General features: G+C 45.2%; 1 protein-coding gene across 1 annotated transcript; it reads right to left on the bottom strand.

The window, feature by feature from the left end:
- Positions 1-281: 281 nt before the first annotated feature.
- On the bottom strand, positions 282-22,930 carry LOC309377697 (uncharacterized protein). The gene is made up of 7 exons (XM_081925360.1): positions 22,688-22,930; positions 13,792-14,019; positions 8,945-9,052; positions 6,445-6,531; positions 2,731-2,891; positions 1,242-1,345; positions 282-569 (listed from the first exon to the last, which is right to left on the bottom strand). The coding sequence occupies exons 2-7, from the start codon at positions 14,015-14,017 to the stop codon at positions 404-406; spliced, it is 852 nt and encodes a 283-aa protein (XP_081781486.1). The 5' UTR covers positions 14,018-14,019; positions 22,688-22,930; the 3' UTR covers positions 282-403.
- Positions 22,931-24,821: the final 1,891 nt, after the last annotated feature.

Genomic DNA, 24,821 nt, shown 5'->3' with positions numbered 1-24,821 from the left:
AAAATTATTCACCCAGGGCTGTGGTCCCTCTGCCCCCACCACACTATGCCCCTGACCCAGGCTACGTCTGGAGAGAGCAAACTCAACACATCTGCTGAATGTTGCCCTTCTCCAGAGTTGCCTTGCCAACAGAGTAGACCCAACCAGCCTTCCCGGGGAGGAAAATTGCAACCCTTCCTCAACACCCATCACTCAGGGCACAGATATCCACAATCAGCTGACAATAGCACACATACTCCGATCTCTCTTGGCGTCGGGCAACTGAAGGAATGGTCCTTGAATGAGATAGAATTTTCTTGTTCGCTCTTGTTCATTCTGTGGCTGAGCAGACTTCCCATGAAGTGAAATGAAACACGTTCCATCTTCACTCCAGTGTGGCTCCAGGCAATGGGTTTGTCAAATTTTACAATTCTCCCGTATCTAGGCTCTCCTTACAAACCCAACTGTGAAGTTCGTGGCAGTTACACTCGCTCCAATTTTTTTCTCTAGATGAAGGAATAATGGAAGCACAATCTTCCTCTGAGTCTCCATAGTTCTCCCAGCTGTTGGGATTGCCAGCAGACCAGTACCTGGGGGTGCAGGAGGGCTTGTATTATAAAATCGGGAAAAAGAGGCTGAGCCTAACAAAGCTAGGGTTGCTATATGTCTAGATTTTCCTGGACACGTCCTCTTTTTCATGGTTAATCTTTTTGTCCAGGTGGATTTTTAAAATTTTGCAAATCCATGTTTTTGGTTTTCATCCCCCCCCCCAAAAAAAAAAGTTCAGCCAAAGCATTGCAACTGGCAACCCAACTGAGCGCTAGGCGAACTGACCAATCACATTGTAGGTAGCTCAGATCTGGAACAGGACAGGTGGGTACCGCCCCCCAACATAAATCCTGTCTATGCCCATGCTGTGGCAGGCAAGTGTACATTTCTTGTACACCTGATCTTTGTGTTATGTCCACTCGCTGTGGAGGAGCCATGTAGACTTTGAAGGAGACAGTAAAATGGTGGTCCTAGGGAGGAAATGCTCACATCTCCCATCTACAACCCTCCCCAGCAAGGAACACTCTCTTTTGTGCCAATGAGGTCCTACAAATTCTAACGGTAACTTCTCTCTTGCTGGGGCCTGAGCACTTAGGACCGGCACCCCAAATGAAGGGGACCCTAAGTTCTGCTACAGAGTTTGCAAGAAATGGTGCAGTTGTCTCAGGCATGCAGAAACATCACCTCCTGGGCTATGGTTTTTGCAGACTCACTGTGTTATTAATCTGGAGCCATCTGTCCACTCCCAGTTGCCTTCCTCACTTTCATCTGTAAGGCCAATCCAGGCAGGAGTGGTGAGTTGAGAAGTGATGTAGGTCTGCAGAAAGAGGGAAGTGGAATTCAGCATCATGGCAATAAAGAGATACGAGCATTCCTGGGCTTCCATGTGTCCTTTGCTCCATGATGTCTTTCATAATCCTTGACAAGTAAACCCACATTATGTGCTAAGCACTTAAATGGGCTCCATGACCTTCATGGACAATTCACACCACTTGCACATCCATCACCAAATCTCAGAATTGCCAAAAAAATTAGGGAGAATGTAGGGTAGGCAAACTAAGGCCCAGGGGACGGATCCGACCCAATCACCTTCTGCCAATCCTGCCAATGGACGGTCCAGGAATCAGCCTGTTTTTACATGAGTGGAATGTGTCCTTTTATTTAAAATGCATCTCTAGGATATTGGTGGGGCCTGCCTGGTGTTTTTACATGAGTAGAATGCGTGCTTTTATTTAAAATGCATCTCAGGGTTATTTGTGGGGCATAGGAATTTGTTCATTATTTTTTTCCAAAATAGAGTCCAGCCACCCACAAGGTCTGAGGGACAGTGGATCAGCCCCCTGCTGAAAAAGTTTGCTGACCCCTGTTCTAGAGTGCCCAAGCAATGAAGCCCCACCATCACCTGCTGAAATTCACCATCACTTCATGTGCACAGTGGCGTAGCGTGGGGGGTGCAGGGGGGGCGGCTGCACAGGGTGCAACATCTGGGGGGGCGCTCGCACTCGAGTGCTAAAATCCACGGGTTAGGGGGCGCAAATTACTTGCCTTGCTCCGGGTGCTGACAACCAACCCACGCTACGCCACTGCATGTGCAAATGGGATCGTGCTCAAAGTCACATTCTTTTGTGGTGACACATTTCAGGACAGGAGCTCTGGCAGACCAGGGTTTGTGGTGTGTGGAGAGGAAGAAGGTACAGCAGTATTTGCAAGAGGTCCTGAAGTATTTGCATGTGACAGTTAAAAGACAGTCAGAAAAATACAGGCATTGGAGAAGATGCTAATAAACCCCGAACAGCAAGAGAGAAAGAAGAACAATATATATATTGTTCAGTATACATGAGATATAACAGTATCCCTGAAGACGCATCACCACCCCCATCATTCAGTCTGGGCACTGAGGTCCTCTTCTGAGAATCTTCTGGCAGTTCCCTCCCTATGAGAAGTGAAGCTACAGGGAACCAGGCAGAGGGCCTTCTCGGTAGTGGCACCCGCCCTGTGGAATGCCCTCCCATCAGATGTCAAGGAAATAAACAACTATCTGACTTATAGAAGACATCTGAAAGCAGCCCTGTTAAGGGAAGTTTTTAATGTTTGGTATTTCATTGTTTTTAATATTCTGTTGGGAGCTGCCCAGAGTGGCAGGGGAATAAATTATTATTATTATTATTATTATTATTATTATTATTATTACTATTATATAACCTGTTCTTCATCAGTCAGGATGGAGGCCAAATGGGCATCTCTGGACATGCAGAAGTTCTCGGCATCATACCAGGTCTTTTTCCCTTTTGAAACGTAGTAGAGATTCTTCCCAAAAAGCTTCCAGCCACCAGAAGACTTTGCACCTTTCTTAAAGAGGTTTTCTAGGAGGAATTAATGCAAAGACTTTAACATATCCGGCAGTGTGTTGCATGTAGACTAAGGGCAGTTCTGGGATTTGGGGAAGAGTCAGCCTCTCAGCCTGGCTTACCTCAAAACATTTTGCTTAGGGAATGGACTCAGTCGGTTGACTGAGCATGCTTGGACTGTGGTCAGACTATGCTCAGTAACTGGAATGAAATACTATACAGTCATACCTCGGTTTACAGAAGCTTCAGGTTGTGTTTTTTCGGGTTACAAACCTGCCGAAACCCAGAAGTACCAGAACAGGTTATTTCCGGGTTTCGGCGGTCGTGCATGCGCAGAAGCACTAAATTTTGCTTTGCACATGTGCAGAATCACCGAATCACAACCCATGCGAGCGCAAACGTGGCGCTGCAGGTTACAAATGCTGCAAGTTGCAAATGTGCATCCCGCACGGATCACGTTCGCAACCCAAGCATCCACTGTACTGAGGTGAAATCTTTTCCTGCAATAAAAGTCTAGCAGACCATGGGGAAGCTCCTTTGTTTAAAATGGTAGTCAGCACGCATGCTCACACTGTTTGTAATTTGGACTGCTCATAGGGAGACAGCTGTGGGGAGGGAAACTATTGGATAGGAAATTTAAACTTAATGGAATGTGTGGAAATTGTGCCAAATGTATAAAACTGTTTGGAACGCTTTGTCCGGGGCCAGTTAATTTGGGGAAACATCCCTGCTGCTCCTTTCTGCACAGAAATAAAATACAAATATGACTCCTTCGCCACCCACTGACTCATGTGATATTTGGTATATCAACAAGACAGGGCAAGCTTTGATTGCAACAGCCTGACCAAGTTCAGATTACTGAACACCACGGCCTGCTCACTGGAAGCTTCTAGAATCCCATGTCTATCATCACGCTGTTTTCAGAGAAGGCGCACTCCCAATTTCAGCTGCTTGGCACTAACCGGGAGCCTTGCCTTTAAAGGAACAACTGGGAGCTCACTTTAAGTTTCTGGTGTTGTGTATGACATCAGCTGTGAGGCAGGTGGAAGTTGTTTGTGGGAAATGACCTCATTGGGACCCATATCAGCCCTTATCAATGAAGACCTTTTTTATTTCAGCAGGCATCTTACTGATTTTAAAGCTAATTTTAACTATTTTTACCTCTATGGTATCAATATTATAACCTTTTTGTGGCCTGCTTAGAGACTACAGTGGATGCTTTAGTTGAGATTCCTCGAGATCCCTTCCAACTCTACAGTTCTATGATTCTAAGCAGTATATATATTGTTGAAATAAACAGGCCTGTGGGTCAGAGGTTCCCTGCTACTGGTTTAGAGAATTTATGTCAAACCAAAACCTTGAATATTATAGAATCATAGAATCATAGAGTTGGAAGAGACCACAAGGGCCATTGAGTCCAACCCCCTGCCAAGCAGGAAACACCATCAGAGCACTCCTGACATATGGTTGTCAAGCCTCTGCTTAAAGACCTCCAAATAAGGAGACTCCACCACACTCCTTGGCAGCAAATTCCACTGTCGAACAGCTCTTACGGTCAGGAAGTTCTTCCTAATGTTTAGGTGGAATCTTCTTTCTTGTAGTTTGGATCCATTGCTCCGTGTCTGCTTCTCTGGAGCAGCAGAAGACAACCTTTCTCCCTCCTCTATGTGACATCCTTTTATATATTTGAACATGGCTATCATATCACCCCTTAACCTCCTCTTCTCCAGGCTAAACATGCCCAGATCCCTTAGCCATTCCTCATAAGGCATCGTTTCCAGGCCTTTGACCATTTTGGTTGCCCTCCTCTGGACACGTTCCAGTTTATCAGTGTCCTTCTTGAACTGTGGTGCCCAGAACTGGACACAGTACTCCATTTGAGGTCTGACCAGAGCAGAATACAGTGGCACTATTACTTCCCTTGATCTAGATGCTATACTCCTATTGATGCAGCCCATCTATATTAAATATATAGAGTCTATATTAAATAGACTCTAAAAGAGTTACCATGGCTGCTTGAGCTATATGATCTTTGGTGGCTGCATGTGAGACTAGCTGTAACCTTTGAACCATCTTGAAGGACAGTCCATAGCTGTCAACTTACAGATTTGAAAATAAGGGACCAGCAGCCTTGAAAATAAGGGATCAGCAGCCAAAATAAGGGATTTTTCGGGCACAGGTACGTTCAACTTCTGAGCCCCTCCGAGCTAAAGGCAGAAAGCCCAGCCAGCAGCCAAACGAAGCCTCAAGCGGTGGTTCCCACAGCGCAGCAACCCAGCAAAGTGGATGCAGCAAGGAAAACCACCGTCACTTCTCTGCTGGGAAGCGCTGAGCAAAGGCGAGTCCCCAGGCAACGTGGCCGATTTGATCAGCACAAGGCATGCAAGCTCCACCCCCCAGTCATTCTTAGACTCCTTATTGGGTGAGCAACGCAGCCAAGCAACACAGTTGGAGACTTCCTCCTACCTGGCCAGCAGGGAGGGTGGGAGAGGAGCTGCTTCCTTTGAAACCCGGGAAATTTAAGGGACATCATCAATAAGGGACACGGCCCTGGGATAAGGGAGTTTCCCACCAAATAAGGGACGGTTGACAGCTATGGGACAGCCCCACATTGAACACATTGAAAAAGTCTGTCCTGGAGGTTACTAGAGGGTGAACAATCCCCATCCTGGAACAACCAGACTCCACAACCACTGAAGATATCTGAGCTTCTGGTAACAAGCTGGATTCTAATAGTATCTCAAGACTACAGACCTAATCCTTCCCAGGGCTGGAGGGGCAACAATTCAGAACAGGCTGCCTACTCTATTCCAAGACTGAGGAACTATCATTCCATAGCACCTTCATCTTGCCAAAATTCAACCTCCATTTACTGGTCGCTATCCATCTAGCCCATCACTGTCTTCAAACACTAATCAAGCGCATGCGCTGCTCCACCTAAATCAGATGACAAGGATAAATAGAGATGGGTATCATCGGCACACTGGTAACACCATGACTCTAACCCCCTAAAGACCTCGCCCAACAGCCTCAAGATGTTAAGCACTGTTGTTTTCTGCTAGCTAACACGTGAGTGTTTAACCTTAGATCAGGTGACAAAGGTATTTGGCTGAAAATCTCCATTTTGAAAGGGAGTTGCCTTTAGTCTTCATTTCCAGATCTCTGAGGAAGTAGGGATGTTTAAATGTCTCTGCAGGAAAACAACTCCAGGCAAAATGGAGGCCGCAAGGAGAGAGACCTTTTTAAAAATAGTTCTGTTTGGAATTATATTTTATTTCTAAGATGCTTGGTCTGTGCTGCACAGCACAAGATATTGTATTGAATTATGTGGGTGTATCTTTGATGCTTTTGATCTGTTTTGAAGAAAGTTATTCAAGTAAAGTTTTTGAATAATATCTAATGGGTCTAGGCAAAAAAGAGTCAGTTTTTATGCACCGTCACTTCAAACTGCACACTGTTAATATCTGCAATATAACCCACAGTATCACATTTCAGCTCATCTAAGTTTGCTCGCCTTTATATTCCCAAAATGTGCCACGGCACCATATTGAGGGTTGAAGGCACTTACGGTACTTTACTTTCCGCTCATTGTAGAGGTTTTCGGCATCTGCTATGTGCTGTGGCAGGTTCGTGACTTCTTCAGCTACCTTCATGGCTGAAAGCATCCCCAAACTTAGATGAGGGTTTCTTTTCTCCCACCCAACACTTCCATTTATTTAAATAACTGTCTCCCACCTTCCTATCTCACCCAAGGAAACAAACAAATCAAGTGTAAAAACTCCCCCAAAGCTAAAACAGTTGATACCTTAAAGAACATTAGCAAAAACCCAAAATAGCCTCCGAAATCAAAATAAGGATCCCCAGAGTGGATGGGTCAACCTAGCCAGATGGGCGAGGTACAAATAATAAAATTGGTGGTGGTGGTGAACAAATAAGTTCTTCAGCAGTTCTGAAGTCATAGACCAATCAGAGGATGATACTTTAGATAGTCACCTTACTCCTTATTAAGATCATTAGACAAAGACTAGAAAATATGATCGTGTGATTCCTACCCCCCAAATATGAACAGAGTTTGCACTGTTTTCACATTGCTGTCTAAATATTACAGATACAATTTCTCTACCTAGACTATATCTGCATCTGCCCTGTTTCCATCCACAACATACCGAAAGCTGAAGGAAAAGATGGTTATCCTAAAGAAGATAGTTCACTGCATCCACCAATAATAAGCGCTAAGGACTACAATCCTGAAGCAGAGCCAAAGCACAAGAAGGAAGGAGCCGGTATACAGATGTAGAGCTCATCCATGTGAGTCGTGCCTAGAAAACACTGCTCTGAGTGTTTTTTTCCTCTTGGGTCCAAGAAATTTTGTCTTTGGCCCACCACTTTCCCCCAAAGAAACCCTCTCTAGTGCTAAATCGGTACAAACTGTGCAACTGGTGCAATCTGGAGAACCAGATTGATGTTTGCTCTGATTCAGTGGCAAACAGCCAGTTTCCCTTGGGGGGAAATGGCAAGGCAAGTGGAATTGTGGGTGAGCCCTCATTCAAAAGATCAGTATGAAGTAAGCAGCACATAAGTGACACACAAAACACCACCAAGCCATTCCACATTCTAAATCTTAAATTAACAATCCAAAAATTGAGAGAACAAGGTTACAAGATCTGCTACGGAAGCCACAAATAGAAAACTCATTCAAATTGTGTCCAAAAGGAAGATTCAGTCTTTAAAGTTCCTTTAGCCACGCTCCTGGAGATATCAACAAAGGTACGTTTGATCAAACGAAGCGCCAGCGATGTTACGCATGAGAGTTAGACAGGGTGCCAGTGTTTGTCATCTGTATCGCCCATGAAGAGTCTTGGGCTTCTTCAGTAAATTCTCACGGTTTTGGTATATTTATAAACATTCAAGTCCATACATTACATTCCTTCTTGGCTTAAGCTGCAAAATTTAGTTTCTTTCTTCAGGAAATTCTCCCTCAAGATTTTGGTGTATTTACATACATTCAACTTCATATGCTAAGTTCTTTCTTGACTTAAGCATTTATTCATTTGCTAAGCCAATGTATGTAAATGTATAATCTATAATCTATAAATATATCAAAACCGTGAGAGAGAATTTACTGACGAAGCCCAAGACTCTTCATGGGCGAAACAGGTGACAAACGCCGGAATTTAAAGACTGAATTTTCCTTTTGGACACAATTTGAATGAGTTTTCTGTTTGTGGCTTCTGTAGTAGATCTTGTACTTCGTTCTCTCAATTTTTGTTTTTAATAATATTTTATTAAGTTTTAACAATAAAGAAATTATAGAGCAACAAATAGAAAAAAACACAAGAAAAATACAAAAACACAAAAATACAAAGTTACAAAATACAAAAATACAAACATTTAACATAAAAAGGAAAAAGAAAAAACGCCAAAAAAAACAAAAATCCCTCTTTTTAAATTTTTCATCTTGGATTAACTTATTTTCCTGACTTCCTCACGCCTCCCTTTTTTGTATCCCTTTTAAAAATTGGTTCAGCAAATTCATATCCTATTAGTTTATCCTTAATTGTTTTTCCTCACATATTATAGCTTCAAATTTTCATCTATTATCAATCCAATCTTACATTTTACCTTGTTGCTAGAACCCCTTCATTTCATTTCAATGTCATCAACATTCAGAAATTTTACAATGTTTCTGTAGATAAATTTTAAATTTCCTCCAATCTTCTTCCACCAATTTCGTTCTCTCAATTTTTGGATTATTAATATCAGATTTAGACCGTAGAATGGTTTGGTAGTGTTTTGTGTGCTTATGTGCTGCTTACTTCATACTGGTCTTAATACGAGAATTGGCAGCATAGGTTCATTTCTTCAGTACTCATTCAAAATATGGCTTCCATATTTCCTACTGAGTTTGTACTGGATGTCTTGTGGCATAGTTCCCACACAGCCAGGTCAAGATGTTCAATGTTCTTTCTAGGTTCTCTCTTGTTCTCTACCTTCTGTTGGGGCTTTGAGGGGGGGGAGGGGGTGTTCTAAAACAACCAGAAACAAATGATTATTGTCCTTCCACTTACGATTTTCAGTCATGAGTTCGTTATTTCTTAGCCCGGTTGCCATTGCGGTCCTCAGTTTGTCCATTGGCTGATCAAGTGGGCTCTCCTTTTCTTTATTCATCTTATAAACTAAAGATTGAAACAAATACAGGTAATTTTAATGTGAAGCTGTTAAAAGCTTACACCTAAATAACCTTTCCCCATCTCCCTGCATGCACACGTCCCCATAAACGTGTGAAGATACCTTCTTCAGAGTTAGCTTCACTATGCCCAGGACTGCCTAAGTGAGGTTACAGGGAACCAGGCAGAGGGCCTTCTCGGTGGTGGCGCCCGCCCTGTGGAATGCCCTACCGTCGAGGAAATAAACAACTATCTGACTTTTAGAAGACATCTGAGAGCAGCCCTGTTTAGGGAAGTTTTAAATGTTTGATGTTTATTGTGTTTTTAATATTCTGCTGGGAGCTGCCCAGAGTGGCTGGGGAAACCCAGTCGGATGGGCGGGATATAAATAATACATTATTATTATTATTATTATTGTTGTTGTTGTTGTTGTTGTTGTTGTTGTTGTTACATAGGGAGAAAGGTCTCAAACAGGGATCTTTACCCAATATTCTTTTAAACAGACCTTTTCAATTAAATAAATAAATAGACAGAATTTATATATGACGTGATTGTAACAAAACACTTTAGCGGTTTGCAAGAAATGTCAAGACTATCAATGAAAACAGTTCAAAACAAGTAAATTAATTTTTTTTAAAAAGATTAAAATCAGCCACAAGCCAAAAAGAAATCAAGACACATCAGCATCTACGTTTGCCTAAACAAAAAATGTTGTAAGTGGGCAGCAAAAAGAATACAGCAAAGGAGCTTGCCTGATAGCAATGGGCAGGGAATTCCAAAGTGCAGGTCCTGCCACACTAAAATAATGATTTCTTACAAGTGTGGAAAGAGTATTGTTTAGCATAAGATTACCAGATTTTTTTTTTCAATGAATCTGGGGACTTTTTAAATAAATAAATAAACAAACAAATACAAACATACATGTTACATTTACAGATAGGTAGCCGTGTTGGTCTGCCATAGTCAAAACAAAAAAAAATTCCTTCCAGTAGCACCTTAAAGACCAACTAAGTTAGTTCTTGGTATGAGCTTTCGTGTGCATGCACACTTCTTCAGATACACTGAAACAGAAGTTTCCAGACCCTTCTATATAGTGAGAAGGTGGGGAGGGGTATTACTCAGAAGGGTGGTGGGAATGGGTGATGGGCAGATAGCTGTGATGAGCCTGTTGACGACTTATATATTATACATTATACATGATGACAAAGCCATTTTTCACCTTCTCACCCCTTGCTTTTTCCTGTAAGACCTATTGCAGTCATTAAGAGTCCTCAACAGGCTCATCACAGCTATCTGCCAATCACCCATTCCCACCACCCTTCTGAGTATACCCCTCCCCACCTTCTCACTATATAGAAGGGTCTGGAAACTTCTGTTTCAGTGTATCTGAAGAAGTGTGCATGCACACGAAAGCTCATACCAAGAACTAACTTAGTTGGTCTTTAAGATGCTACTGGAAGGAATTTTTTTTGTTTATACATGTTACATGTTCGGGGTGTTGATGCTGCAGCGATGGCGGTGGCAGAGAGAAGGGAGGCTTCACACTGCCTTTCAGAGCATCCCTATCCCAACTCCTACTTGCCTGCAAGCAGGAGCGGGCAGGGATCTCTCAGGCAGCGCGATACCTCCCTTCCCATCAGAGCAGCTCCAATCCCATTCCTACTTGCGTGCAAGCAGGAGGGGGTGGTGATCCCTCAGCTGGGAAGGGAGGCTTCCCGTTGCCTGACTGAGAGATCCCTGCCCCTCCTGTTTGCACACAAGCTCTGATAGGCAGTGTGAAGCCTCCCTTCACAGCTGAGAGATCCCCATCCCATTCCTGCTTGCACGCAAGTAGGAGTTGGGAGGCTGCTCCGATAGGCAGCATGAAGCCTCCCTTCACAGCTTAGTTGCTGGGGTCAGGGAAGGTGGAGGCAGCCCGGAAGCTGTGTCTGAGAGCCCCTGCAACACCATCATATGGGGACTTCCTATCCTAGCAGCTCCTGAAGCCAGCCAGAGCCAACTGCTCCGGGCTGCTGCTGTGTTTCCCGGGGACATTAGAAGAAATCTGGGGACATTCCGGGGATGGAATTTGTCCAGGGACTTATTCACAAATCTGGGGACTGTCCACAGGAAACGGAAATGTCTCATAACCCTAGTTTAGCACCTGTGAAGTGTGAGTTCTGCCATTCAAAGCAGCAGAGTTGGCATATATTGGGTAAGATAATAATAATAATAATAATAATAATAATAATAATAATAATAATAATAATAATAATAATAATATTTATACCCTACCCTCCCTGGCCAGAGCCAGGCTCAGGGCAGCTAACACCAGTAAAATCACAATAAAAACATAATAGGGAAGGGGGAAAGAAACAATTTAAAATACGGGTTAAAATACAATTTAAAATGCAGCCTCATTTTAATAGTAGCCCATAGTTCAAAACCATAAGGGGAGGGAAGCATAAGGGTCAGACTGAGTCCAAACCAAAGGCCAGGCGGAACAGCCCTGTCCTGCGGAAATATGTCAAGTCCCGCAGGGCCGTAGTCTCTTGTGCCAGAGCGTTCCACCACATCGGGGCCAGTGCTGAAAAGACCCTGGCCCTAGTTGAGACCAATCTAACCACCTTGCAACTTGGGACCTTCAAAGTGTTGTCATTTGTGGACCTTAAGGTCCTCCGCAGGACATACCAGGAGAGGCGGTCCCGTAGGTACGTGGGTCCTAGGCCACATATCCCACCAGTAAACCCATCCCAAGCTGTTAAGGGCTTTGCATACCATAAGGAAAACTTTGCACTTGGCGGGTGAAACTAGGCTTCTTTCACCTGGATCAAAGACCCAGTTTATTAAACACACAGAGTCTGGGAACCTCAATGGCAACCATCTGAAGGCTTCACCCAGGGCAAAAAACCTGCCTAGCGCCTCGCCCCTATAGCTACATCTCTGCACCTGGCATGGTAACAACACAGCAAACAGTGCAAATCTCTGAGCAGAGGTGTTGCATGCCAACAGGACTCACTCCTATCAGCAAGTGCCACTACAGTTTTCCAAACTCACTGCAGTTTCCGGATCAAGCACAAGGGAAGCCCCAGATAGATTGCATTGTAGCAATCCAACCTTGGTCACCAATGCCTGAACTGTTGTGCTCAGACTCTCCTGGTCACACACAGCTCCTCCACACGAGGAGGGATCAATATGTGCTTGATCAGCTGCACGGTTTACGGAGGGCATCGCTGACGCGCGCAACATCAGCCAGGGAGAAAGTGCGGCGCCCACTTGCTAACACACTGTTATGGCCTAGGAATCGGATTCAGAGGCTGAACCTGAGGAATCCCAGCCTGCACAGGAGTCCCCGCCTCCAGGGCCGGCTGAGCCGGGGCAGGGGTTTGAACCTGAAGGGCCGGATCCTCAGGCGCAGACACCAGCTGAATCTGCTCTGGCCCCTGAGGTGATGGAGGACCCACTGCCTGCAGGTGCTCCACTCTCAGCCCCGTCAGGGAAGCTGAGGTTGCCTCTGGGTCCAGTAACCCTCCAGCCTCTCCTGAGCTGCAGAGGCTCAGGGCAGAGAGGCGGAGGGAACTAAGTTCTCACAGGAGGAGTGCTCGCCTCCAGGTCAGGAGAGGTGAGTCACCTGTGGACCAGGGCCGCCCTATGCCTCAGAGGAGATAAAGGCCAGTCAGCCCAGTCCCAGGTTGCGGGAGCAACATCGTTGGTAACCTGTTCCTGCCAGCACCCTGACCTGCTCTCCTGAGTTCCTGACCATGCCCAACTCCTCATTTTGGACCTTGTTTCGCCCCTGACAGACAGCCTCCTTACCCTCGACTTAGGACCAGACTAAGACCACGCCGCACGGTAACCCCCCCGGGACCAGCACACACACCAATATACAGCACAAGGTAAAGTCAACAAGAAAGCGTGTTCTCCTTCATGGAGAGCACGTGTTGCGGTGGGGTCTGCTGAGCCACCCCTCTGTTACCAGGCAGGGTCTCTAAAGATGGCCTGGGGCAGTGATTGGTTCACTGGGTTGCTGGGGTAAAAGTTATGTTGCAATTTTGGTGGGAGGGGTAAAATGTTTAAATACTCTGCACGCAGCCTCGAGCTTTCTCTTTACTGTGTGCAACGGATCACCCGCCCACCCGCCCTTGAGTAAGGGGTTGTTGCATTGACCTTGCTATGCCTGTCATGGGGTCGTCTGCCGTTGGGGCAGGGGCTTGGTAGGAATTTTGTCCATCTGGCTGATTGGCTGGGCCATTTGGTTTTTGCCTACTGCGTAGCAAATCGTCACAACTTGTAAGGTTGCGGTTAGGCATTGGTTATAAATTGGTGGAGGAGGGGTTAGGATAGGCTGGGCCTGCCCCTCCATGGTTGCTGCGGAAAGGGAATTCCGTTAAAGGAATCCTGGGGCTTGCTATCTTTTCGTCCAATCCCTGGAATGGGACTAGGGCCGGCAAGCCTTCGGGGAGCATGCGGATGAGAACTGAGGGTCTGTGACTCAGCTCCATTTCTCCCCGACTTGCTTTCCCCCGCACTATCTTTCGGTGGTGCCCGGAAGTCAGTTCTGTCCCCAGGCGGGGGGACAGATAGTCTTAACCAATGCCTAAACAACCACTCACGGTTTTGTATTTAAATAAAGTTGTGGCCAAAATTATGCCAAAAACCTTAAACAAAAATTAAGTGTGCGTTGTGAGTTATTTGGGGGGTGGCTTGGGGACCTCGACACGCAACACAGGCAGTGCAGATTGGTCAAGAGGTGATTTGAGTGAACTTACAGAGGAAAGCCGTGGTGACCAAGACACAAAAGCAGATGAAGGCGAAAATCCCGAGAAATATCCATCCAACCTTGAGAGGAATTCGCCAGCGTGGTTTCGGTTTGGTCGGAGGAGCAGCAGCACCGGGTTTCCCTTTGGCCGCCGCTGCCGCCGCTGCTCCTGCTGGTGGCGCTGCTCCTGCTGGTGCTGGTGGTGTTGGTGCCGCCGCCGCCGGCTTGGGGGCCATGGCTCAAATGACAAGAAGAAACACCCGTGAAGACAATGGCTCAAAGGACAAGTTCACCATCAGGCCTCTAACATTGAACTGAATTTATTATGTCGGTCACAGACCAGTTCCAGCCCACATACAATATCAAGGAAGTCATAAAACAGAATAGGGATACATTTGAATTTGCAATTAGGTATAACAGGCACGCTACAGATGTAGCAACAGTTAAAAAATATATAAATTAAAACTTAGTCACTAATATATCACCTAAAATTATCATTTAAGGCCTTAATCATTATGATAGCACAGCTTGTTCCCTAAGTTTTATGGCAAACACACAGAATTTGGCTACCCTTAACTTGATCTTAACGTGATGATGCGGGTGGTGCTGTGGGTTAAACCACAGAGCCTAGGACTTGCTGAACAGAAGCTCGGCGGTTCGAATCCCCACGACGAGGTGAGTTCCTGTTGCTCGGTCCCTGCTCCTGCCCGCCTAGCAGTTCGAAAGCACATCAAAGTGCAAGTAGATAAATAAGTACCGCTCCGGCGGGAAGGTAAACGGTGTTTTCGGGCGCTGCTCTGATTCGCCAGAAGCAGCTTAGTCATGCTGGCCACATGACCTGGAAGCTGTACGCTGGTTCTCTCGGCCAATAAAGCGAGATGAGCACCGCAACCCCAGAGTCGGCCACGACTGGACCTAATGGTCAGGGGTCCCTTTACCTTTACCTTTTAACGTGATCTCAGGATCCTTGTCCTCTACCAGGGATTTTAGAGATTGAAGTTCGGATTCATCTGGAGATTTTTGCAAAGCAGGGGTAATAAAGACTGAGCGTATATCCCCATAGAAACGGCAGCACAACAAGACATGAGAGACAGTTTCTACCTCCATCAAGCCGCAGGGGCAGACTCATTCCAAGGCCTCTAAGATCTCCCCATTTGCCAATTTTGTCATGGTACCAAAGACCCAACAGGTAGCAAGAAGCACTATGGTTGTTGATTGCTAAGCATCAGCCCATTGCACTGTTATCCATGGCTAAATCTAATTCTGGGGATTAGCGTCTAATTCTGGGGATTCAGCCAGCAAAGAGGGAGATTCAAAGGGGTGTGGGAATCTTAGGAGGAAACTCAGAAGTTTGTAAAAATTACACATGGCATGTAGATAGTAGGCAGAGAAATGTTCTTCCTCTCTCCTAGCACTAGAACCCATGGGCATCCAATGAAGCTGAATGTTGGAAGATTCGGGAGAAACGAAAAGAAGTCCTCATTCATGCAGGACTGTGGAACTCCCTGCCACAGGAGGCAGCAATGGCCACCAACTTGGATGACTTTAAAAGAAGGGTTAATCCAATTCACGGAGGAGAGGTCTACTGACAGCTACTGGTGCCACAATAGCTACGCTCCACCTCCACAGTTTGAGGCAGCCATGTTTCTGAATACCAGCTGCTGGAATCCATGGGAGGGGAAAGGGCTCTTGCGCTCATGTTCTGCTCCTTGGTTTCCCAGGGCACCTGGTTGGCCCCTGTGACAACAGGACGCTGGGCTAGATGGGCTCTTGGCCTGATCCTGCAGGCCCTTCTTATGGTCTGATCAGCAGACACCCTCAGAAGGTGGTGGACTCTCCTTCCTTGGAGGTTTTTAAGCAGAGGTTGGGTGTCCGTCACAGATGCTTTATATGAGATTCCTGCAGTGCAGGGGGTTGGACTAGATGACCCTCGGGGTCCCTTCCAGCTCTACAATTCTATGGTTCTATTACATGCAGATGATCAGAAACATCTTCAAAGCTGAGAAAGAGCAGCTGCTAATAGCTTTTAACCATTTTTTTAAAGCTCTCAGATAAAATTGTTCATTATGGAAAGAAAAGAAGGAAGTAATTTAAGCTCCATCAACAGGAGGCTAATAATAATAATAATAATAATAATAATAATAATAATAATAATAATAATTTATTTGTACCAAGCCCATCCGGCTGGGTTTCCCCAGCCACTCTGGGTGGCTTCCAACAGAATATTAAAATAGAATAATATATTAAACATTAAAGCTTTCCTAAACAGGGCAGAGACATCACCTTGCCAACAAAGGTCCGTATAGTTAAAGCTATGGTTTTCCCAGTAGTGATGTATGGAAGTGAGAGCTGGACCATAAAGAAGGCTGATGGCTGAAGAATGGATGCTTTTGAATTATGGTGCTGGAAGAGACTCTTGAGAGTCCCATGGACTGCAAGAAGATCAAACCTATCATTCTGAAGGAAATCAGCCCTGAGTGCTCACTGGAAGGACAGATCCTCAAGCTGAGGCTCCAATGCTTTGGCCACCTCATGAGAAGACTCCCTGGAAAGGACCCTGATGTTGGGAAAGATGGAGGGCGCAAGGAGAAGGGGATGGCAGAGGACGAGATGGTTGGACAGTGTTCTCAAAGTGACCAACATGAGTTTGACCAAACTGCAGGAGGCAGTGGAAGACAGGAGTGCCTGGCGTGTTAGGGTGTGAAACCTAAGACGCTGGCAAGTTAGCAATGTCATGTGACTTTAAGTAGTCAAGCTCGTTAAGTTGTTAAGTTGCTCAGTATATAAAGAGTGTTTGTTTTCTCTGCCTGTGGGGCGTGAAGCAAAAATGTCTGAAAGCTCTGGAGGTGTTTCTGTTATCGTTCTGCAATAAACCTGTCTTTGGAAAGACAGGCTTCCCTGTGTCGTTATTTCTTTGCTGCTGAGACTCTGAAGCTTGTACTGCAACAAGAATCTCTGCACTGGACTTAATAAATGCTCTGCAAAGAGAACTGTTGCTGGTTGCGCAGCGGAAGCGTTTACTGGACCAGTACACAGACCCTCTTAGGTTATGGCTCCTTCTACGTTTCTACAGCTGTATTGTGTGCAGAGAAAGTGAAAGCAGCTTTCGGATGAGAGAAGACCGGCTTGGTTGTAAATCCAGCTCTTAAAGGAACTGAGAGGCTGCAGAAAGTTGAGAGAGCTGCGTAAGTGAAGATTTACAGCTTCATTAGCTGCAAAAGGCTAGCTTGACCTCCCGTTGTGTTTTTGTTTTGTTAATAAAAACAGAGGACGGTGGTAGGTTGCTAGTGAAGAGATGGAGGGAAAAAAGTTTAAAAGGCTTCAGAGGAGGCTGGAGGCGTCTGAAAAGTGAGTAAAACAAATCCCAAGGGGAAAGAGAAGCAAGGGGACACAGAGGGAGTAGCAGCAGACCCCAAGAATGGCAGTGGAAAATTTCCAGGTTCCCTTTACAAAGTTGAACTCTGCTAATTACGTGCAGTGGTCTAAGAGGGCTCAAGTCTGGTTGGAAGCCAAAGAAGTGTGGGCTGACTATGTCCAGAGGTGAAAGCCGTTTGTGGCTGTTGCAGCAGATGCCACAGCAGAGCAACAGGCTGCTGCACATGCTCAGAACAGGGAACATGATAAAATGGACACTAAAGCTAGATGCATGTTGATGGTATCGATAGACGATTCCCAATTACCTCATGTGGAAAATTTAAGGTCTGCATTTGAAATTTGGGAAGCTCTTGGGCGAATTCACCATAGAGCCACGCCCGGAGAGAAGGTGAACATTATACGTGCTTTGTATGAGTTGAAACTGAAGCCAGGGGATAGTGTGGTTGAACACACGTCACAGATGACTGAGTATTTCAACCAACTGTCATCTCTAGGTGTGAATTTTCCTGAAAATATTAAAGTTTATACTCTGCTTAGCAGCATGCATGCAGGGTTTGAAAACTTAGTACTAACTTTACAAGTTTTGCCAGAGGACCAGCTGAATATAAATTATGTGACTGGTAGATTGTGTGAGCAAGAATATCAACATCATCGAAAACGTATTGATAATTCAAATACCCCAAGGGTTGGTTGTTCAGATAATTCCCAGCGTGGGGGAACTAGCAGGCAGAGCTGTAAGGAAGCCTCACAAGTGTTTGCTATGGCCAGCAAGTCATGTTTTCGATGTGGCAGCAGGTTTCATTTGATAGCAAAGTGTCCAGAAAAGCAACAGGAATTTCAACAGTCCAAGGCCAGTTTCCGGAGCTACAGGGGAAGACAACGTGAGAACTACAAGAATCAACGATCCAGAGGGGGAGCAGGTGCTGATAAGGGACTATCTGCAATGGCAGCACAACAGAGTCCTAAAAGGAGCCAACAAACCTTGAAGTGGATAATTGACAGTGGAGCAAGTCACAGTTTAGTTCCAGCGACATCTAGTGGCAGCTTGATGAACTGCAAGACATTGCCAGTTGCAAAAACTGTGACTATAGCAGACAATAGTAAACAAGAAATGAACCTTAAAGGCACAATTTATGTTAACTGTTTGCAAACTAACCTTCCTGTTTTTGTTCTTCCAGGAATGAAGAATGGACTTTTGAGTGTGTCATGCCTGGTAAAAAGTGGTTTTAAGGTTGAGTTTGAAAATGATGTGTGCACCATTTCGAAACAGGGGAAGGAGCTAGTTAAAATTCCCTGTGAGGATGGGCTTTTTGTTTTGGATGAAGAGCAGTTAGCAGCAGGTAGATGTTCAACAGGTGAAGCGCAAGCTAAGTGTGTAAATAAGGCTCCTCATACAGGTTGTGCACATCTACTACACAGAAGGTTAGCTCATATATGCTTTAAGTATGTAAGCAAGATGCCAGATTTAGCTGAGGAGTGTAACATTAAACCCTGTCCAAATTTTCTGGATTGTTGTGCTTGTAAACATGCTAAAGTTAAGACATGTAACTATCCTAGATCTGATAGAGTAAGCAAGAAACCCTTTGAACTTGTGCACACAGACGTGTGTGGCCCTATGCCAGTCAAATCGCTTGGAGGTGCGAGATTTATGCAAATTTTGGTGGATGATTTTTCAAGGGCTAGTTGGGTTTTCTTTCTGAAAGAAAAATCACAAGCAGCTTCCATCCTGATGGATTGGATTGAAGAAGTCGAATGTAAATTTGACACCAGGGTGCGTAAAATACAATCAGATCGTGGTGGGGAATATGTGAACCACACGCTGGAGACGTGGTTAAAAAGGAAAGGTATAGTTCATAGACTTACCAATCCCTATTCACCACAGGAGAATGCAGTTGCCGAAAGAAAATTTCGAACATTACAGGAAGCCATTGCTGCTTTGCTGTTTGATTCTGGACTTCCACAGCATTTTTGGGCTGAGGCTGCACTGTATGCGAATTATACTTTTAACAGAGTGTACAATAGCACAGTAGGCAACACTCCTTACTTCATGCTATTTGGGGAAAAACCAAAAATTGATCATCTAAGAGTTTTTGGATGTCGTGCTTATGTGCTGGTGCCTAGGGCACAACGTAGGAAAGGCGATCCTAGATCTAAAGAAATGTTTTTCTGTGGTTATCAAGCAAACACAAAAGGTTGGAGATTTGTGAATGTAGAAGGCAATCAAACGAAAATCACAATCAGCAGAAGTGCGGAATTTTGTGAACAGGATGGTTGGAATAAAATTCATGGAAATCCTGACATACTATTTGATGTGGTGGACAGTAACAATGAAACTCAGGCCCCAGGGCAGGTATTAGTTCCAGAACAGGCTGAGGAATTTGAGTCTGAGGAAGAGGGTGAGAAATCGTCTAGTTCACCCAAGTCTGTAAAGTCAGAATCTTCTAGGTCTAAAAGTTCACCTGTACAGCAAGAGAGACGTGCAAAGTCAGAATCAGAAAGTTCTTCAACTACTAGTGACAAACAGGTGACGACTAGTGATTCTGGGTCAGAGGGGGAAACTGAAGGAACATCACAGGAACTGTTAAGGCGTTCCAAGCGTACCAACAAAGGTATACCTCCTGAAAGGTACCAAGCTATTAGTGTTTGGGCTGGTTTGGCAAATTGCGAACCTGAAAGTTTTGAAGAGGTTGAGCAATTACCCCAGGAGGAGGCCAGTAGGTGGCGCGAGGCCATGCAAAAAGAGTTGAATTCTATGAAAGAACTGGGTGTGTTTTCCATTACCAAACTGCCAGAAGGTACCAAGGCAGTAAGTTGTAGGTGGGTGTACAGGATAAAGACAACAGCGATGGGGAAACCAGAGTACAAAGCAAGACTTGTAGCTCGAGGTTTTACGCAAAGAAAGGGGTTACATTATTCCGAAGTCTATGCGCCCACTTCAAGGAGTGAAACCCTACGGGCACTATTAGCAGTTGCTGCTCAGAAAGGGTTCAAAGTGAATCAATTTGATGTCTCTACAGCTTATCTTCATTCAGACTTGGCTGAAGAGCTCTATATGGAGCTACCGCCAGGACTGAAAGTTGGTAAATCAAATCAGGTATGGAAACTACATAAATCTATTTATGGACTCAAGCAATCTGTTCATAATTGGAATGAGTGTTTGAATGACGTTTTGGTAGGCATTGGTTTTAGCAGGAGCAAGGCTGACAATTGCTTATATTTCAGAAGCTCAGGAGATGCTCAAGAATCTTTGCTTGTTTATGTAGATGACCTGATTTATACTTCAAAGACACAAGAACAAATAAAAAAACTAGCCAAAGAGTTAAATAAACACTTCAAAGTTAAGAATCTTGGTGATGTGAAGGTCTATCTTGGTGTTCAGATAGATAGGACCAAAAATGGCAGTTTTCTACTGAATCAAAAAGGCAAGATATTGCAAATGTTGAAAAAGTTTGGCATGATGGAGTGTGCAGGTGTTAGAACACCAATGGAAATGGGTCTGAAGTAATATTGTTTTTGTATTGCCAGCGAGAGGGGGTGTTAGGGTGTGAAACCTAAGACGCTGGCAAGTTAGCAATGTCATGTGACTTTAAGTAGTCAAGCTCGTTAAGTTGTTAAGTTGCTCAGTATATAAAGAGTGTTTGTTTTCTCTGCCTGTGGGGCGTGAAGCAAAAATGTCTGAAAGCTCTGGAGGTGTTTCTGTTATCGTTCTGCAATAAACCTGTCTTTGGAAAGACAGGCTTCCCTGTGTCGTTATTTCTTTGCTGCTGAGACTCTGAAGCTTGTACTGCAACAAGAATCTCTGCACTGGACTTAATTAATGCTCTGCAAAGAGAACTGTTGCTGGTTGCGCAGCGGAAGCGTTTACTGGACCAGTACACAGACCCTCTGGTCCAGGGGGCCACGAAGAGTCGGACACGACTAAACAACAACAAAACAGGTGTCTTCTAAAAGTCTGGTAGTTGTTTTTCTCTTTGACATCTGATGGGAGGGCGTTCCACAGGGCGGGCGCCACCACCGAGAAGGCCCTCTGCCTGGTTCCCTGTAACTTGGCTTCTCGCAGTGAGGGAACCGCCAGAAGGACCTTGGCACTGGACCTCAGTGTCCGGGCAGAATTATGGGGGTGGAGATGCTCCTTCAGCTATACTGGACTGAGGCCATTTAGGGCTTTAAAGGACAGCGCCAACACTTTGAATTGGTGGCTAAGGTTAACTATTCAGGAATGACCTGTGTGAATCTAGTCAACACTGAAAACCCTCCTGCAGCACAAGGACCTAAGAAGTGGCTGCTGGATCAGACCAATGACCCATCTAGTACAGCATCCTGTTCTCACAGGGGCCCACCAGATGCCCTGGGAAACCTGCAAGCAGGATTCGAACTCAAGAGCAGCACTCCCCTCCTGCGGCTTCCAGCCACTGTCCTTCAGAAGCATTGCTGTCTCTGACTAGCATAGTCATCCTGGCTAGGAGCCATCGATAGCCCTCCTCCTCCGTGAATTTTGCTAATTCTCTTTTGAGACCTTCAAGGTTGCTGGCTATCACTGGCACCTTTAGGAATGAGTTCCATAGCTTAACTAGACACTGTGTGAAGAGCTTTGCCTCTTCAGGGATTCGGGTGCTGTGTTCAAGGCCCAATAAGCAGCGGGAACAACCAGCATTTGGCCGCCACCAAGCAACAGGCAGTTTCACCTGCGATTGGTGGCTGGCGCTGCATCAAATTAAGGCAAGTCTGTTGTGATGCAAAGGAGGCAAAGGTTAGGAGGAAACTCAGAAATATCTGGAGGAGGTGGGAAAGAAGGAACGGTCACCTAACAGATTTAAACTACCGTATTTTTCGCACCATAGGACGCACTTTTCCCCTCCTAAAAAGCAAGGGGAAATGTGTGAGCGTCCTATGGAGCGAATGCAGGGGGGAGGCAGGCGGGAAAAGCCCCCAAGAGCTGCACACAAGCTCCGTGCGCTCTTGCGGGCTTTTCCACAGGAGGGAGAAGGGACTGACTGGCCGCAGCAGTCCCTTCTCCCACCTCCCAGAAAAGCCAGGAGAAGCCGCGATCTCTTTAAAGGTGTTGCGCGGCTTCTGCCGGTTTTGCGGGAGGTGGGTGAATCCCCCCACCTCCCAGAAAAGCCAGGAAAGCCCTGTGCAGCGTCTCCCGGCAAGGAGAGGCTGCATGGGGCTATGGAGTCTTTAGCCCCACGCAGCCTCTCCCAGGAGGGAAAGGCTGCACGGGGCTAAAGGGGAACCCAAAACAGCGAGCGGGGTCCATCCTGCTCGCTGCCTTGGCTTGTGCCATAGCCACGTGCAACCCCTCCGGCAGGGAGAGGTTGTGTGCAGCCTGTACGCTGCTCTTTGGGGCTGGGGGGAGAATTTTTTTTCTTGATTTCCCCCCCTAAAAACTGGGTGCGCCCTATGGTCCGGTGCGCCCTATGGTGCAAAAAATACGGTATCTTAAATTTTCAAATAAAAATATTCACTGTGAAAAGGGAGCAGTTTAAGCTCCATTAATGGGAGGTTGAGGTTAAAAATTCAAGGATTACCTAAGTAGATCTTCCCAACATTGGATAATCTGCTGGAGTGTCGAGGCAACTACTGTACCTCCTGATTCTGGTTCACTTTAGGATTCCCTTCCAGATTATCTGTCAAGGATTTCCCTTGCTCTTCTTCGAGTCTGATTCTCTTGAACCCTACGCTATTTCTGCTCTATATTTCCCATGGATTCTTTTGCCTCCCTCCCACGGCCTTATACTCGCTTCCTTTGTCCTCCCAGGATGGTGCAAGCAGCAGCCCTGTGACACAAGCCGCTTGCTGATTGGCTGCCTGCCCTGCCCTGCCACCATTCACCATCACAAGCACACCTGTGGCTGAAAGGTAAGGCAGATTGTGATGGCGCTGCGCCTGTGAGGCAGCAGTCTTTGACATCCCAGGTCAATCCAAGTGGGGCAAGACCCTTGTGGCTAAAGGAAGGTCCTTCACTGGCTCTGTGAGCCTAGCTGTCTCCCACCTTCAGAATCTCCTAGAGGGAGTTTGCGACTCAGATGAAATTTGACCCAGCACTATTCCTAGAATGCCACTATTACTATCAGCCACTATGTGGTTTTATTTTCATACTTACTTACTTATCAAACCTTTATTAGGCATTATGTGAATAAAACCATAAAAGAGAAAATAACATATAAAGGCCTTGAAATATATATAAAAGGGCAGCAGTTGGCTACATACATATATATATATATACATATAGAGTCAATGGTTTTCTTTGTTAACCTGCTCCTTGGAGGACTGCTACCAAAAACTCGGCTACCCTCGCCGTTACCCTTTGGTCAACGTCGGATAGGTAGAGTCCCACACATTCACCTTGCTGGGGTTCCAGACCACCCGAGAGAGGGGACAGCACGCGTTGACGGAGCGTACTGTACAATGGGCAATGAAAGAGAATATGCTCTACAGTGTCCGGGACATTCATAGAACATCTGCAGAATCTCTTGTTTCTAGGAATATTTTGATATCTTCCCCTGACAAATGCTGAGGGAAAAACATTCAAACGGGCCAGCATAAAAGCCCTACGTTGGGCTGGGATTATTAATTTAGTGACGTAATTGACTCTGCTATCTAAGATATTTAAATCATAGAATATGGGGGAGCAAATTTTGTTTACAGCTGCCATAATATTTTGTCTCTCGACATCCTTTAGTCTAGTTAGGATATTATGGAAAATGTATTGCTCATTAGAATTGTACAGGGGCTCCAGCTCGATGCCTAAAGATTCAATCTTTTTTTCGAGGTGCTGATACCATCTTGATTTATAGGAGTCATTGAGCAAATCGGCGAGCAGACTTGATGGAGGGCAGCGAAAATGGCAGCGTAACCAGTACTTTATTGAGGTGGACCATGCCCAATATTCCATTGTGTGTATGCCTATTTCTGCACACATTGTTTCATATTTGATCATAGCTGGGAGTCCAAGAATACGTCTCAGAAAGCTGGAGTGAATCTTTTTTAAATCACTGTTATATGCTTGGACCCATAGCGGGATTCCATAGAATATCTGGGATTGCACTTTTGTTTGGAATATCTGATTGGCCGCAGGAATAAATTGATTACCTTTCTGATAGTAAAAACGGGCAACTGCTGATGAGGTGCACTTTGCCTGTTTTATGGCGTTTGTGCGATGGGTTGCCCACCCTAAATTGCTCTGGAATAAGATTCCCAGATACCTATAGATTTTCACTTGTTGGATTTCTTGCCCTCTTATTTTCCATTTCTCTAATTTCCAACCATTCGAGAAGACCAAAATTTTTGTCTTCTCATAATTTATAGAGAGTTTGTTGCATTCGCAGTAAAGGATCAGTGAAGATATAAGACGTTTCAGACCCAAGCTCGTTAATGATAGTAGGACAGCATCGTCTGCGTATAATAAAAGAGGAACTGGTTTCTGATTAAGTTTAGGGGCATGTGATTCTATTTTTTGAAGGTTATCTGGCAAGTCTGATAGAAATAAATTAAATAGAAAGGGGGCAAGGATACACCCTTGTTTTACCCCTTTCGAGTTAGGGATGTCTGATGAAAGGTGACCTTTGGTGTTAAGTTTGACTTGGCAGGTATTGGAAGAGTGTAGATTTTGCATTAGAATCAATAGGCGCTGATCAATTTTTAATTCTGCGAGTTTCCTCC

Source organism: Podarcis melisellensis (assembly GCF_964234715.1).
Source record: "Podarcis melisellensis genome assembly, chromosome: 9".
Lineage (NCBI taxonomy): Eukaryota > Metazoa > Chordata > Lepidosauria > Squamata > Lacertidae > Podarcis > Podarcis melisellensis.
This window is presented reverse-complemented; position numbering and strand designations above follow the sequence as displayed.

What these genes read in the sequence shown, in the direction of transcription:
- LOC309377697 (XM_081925360.1), bottom strand. Translation starts at nt 14,017, where the DNA reads ATGGCCCCCAAGCCGGCGGCGGCGGCACCAACACCACCAGCACCAGCA. An exon ending in CGAACTCATGACTGAAAATC is followed by an intron (nt 6,532 to 8,944) that starts GTAAGTGGAAGG and finishes GGATGCTTTCAG; the next exon opens with CCATGAAGGTAGCTGAAGAA. An exon ending in TGAGCGGAAAGTAAAGTACC is followed by an intron (nt 2,892 to 6,444) that starts GTAAGTGCCTTC and finishes AATTCCTCCTAG; the next exon opens with AAAACCTCTTTAAGAAAGGT.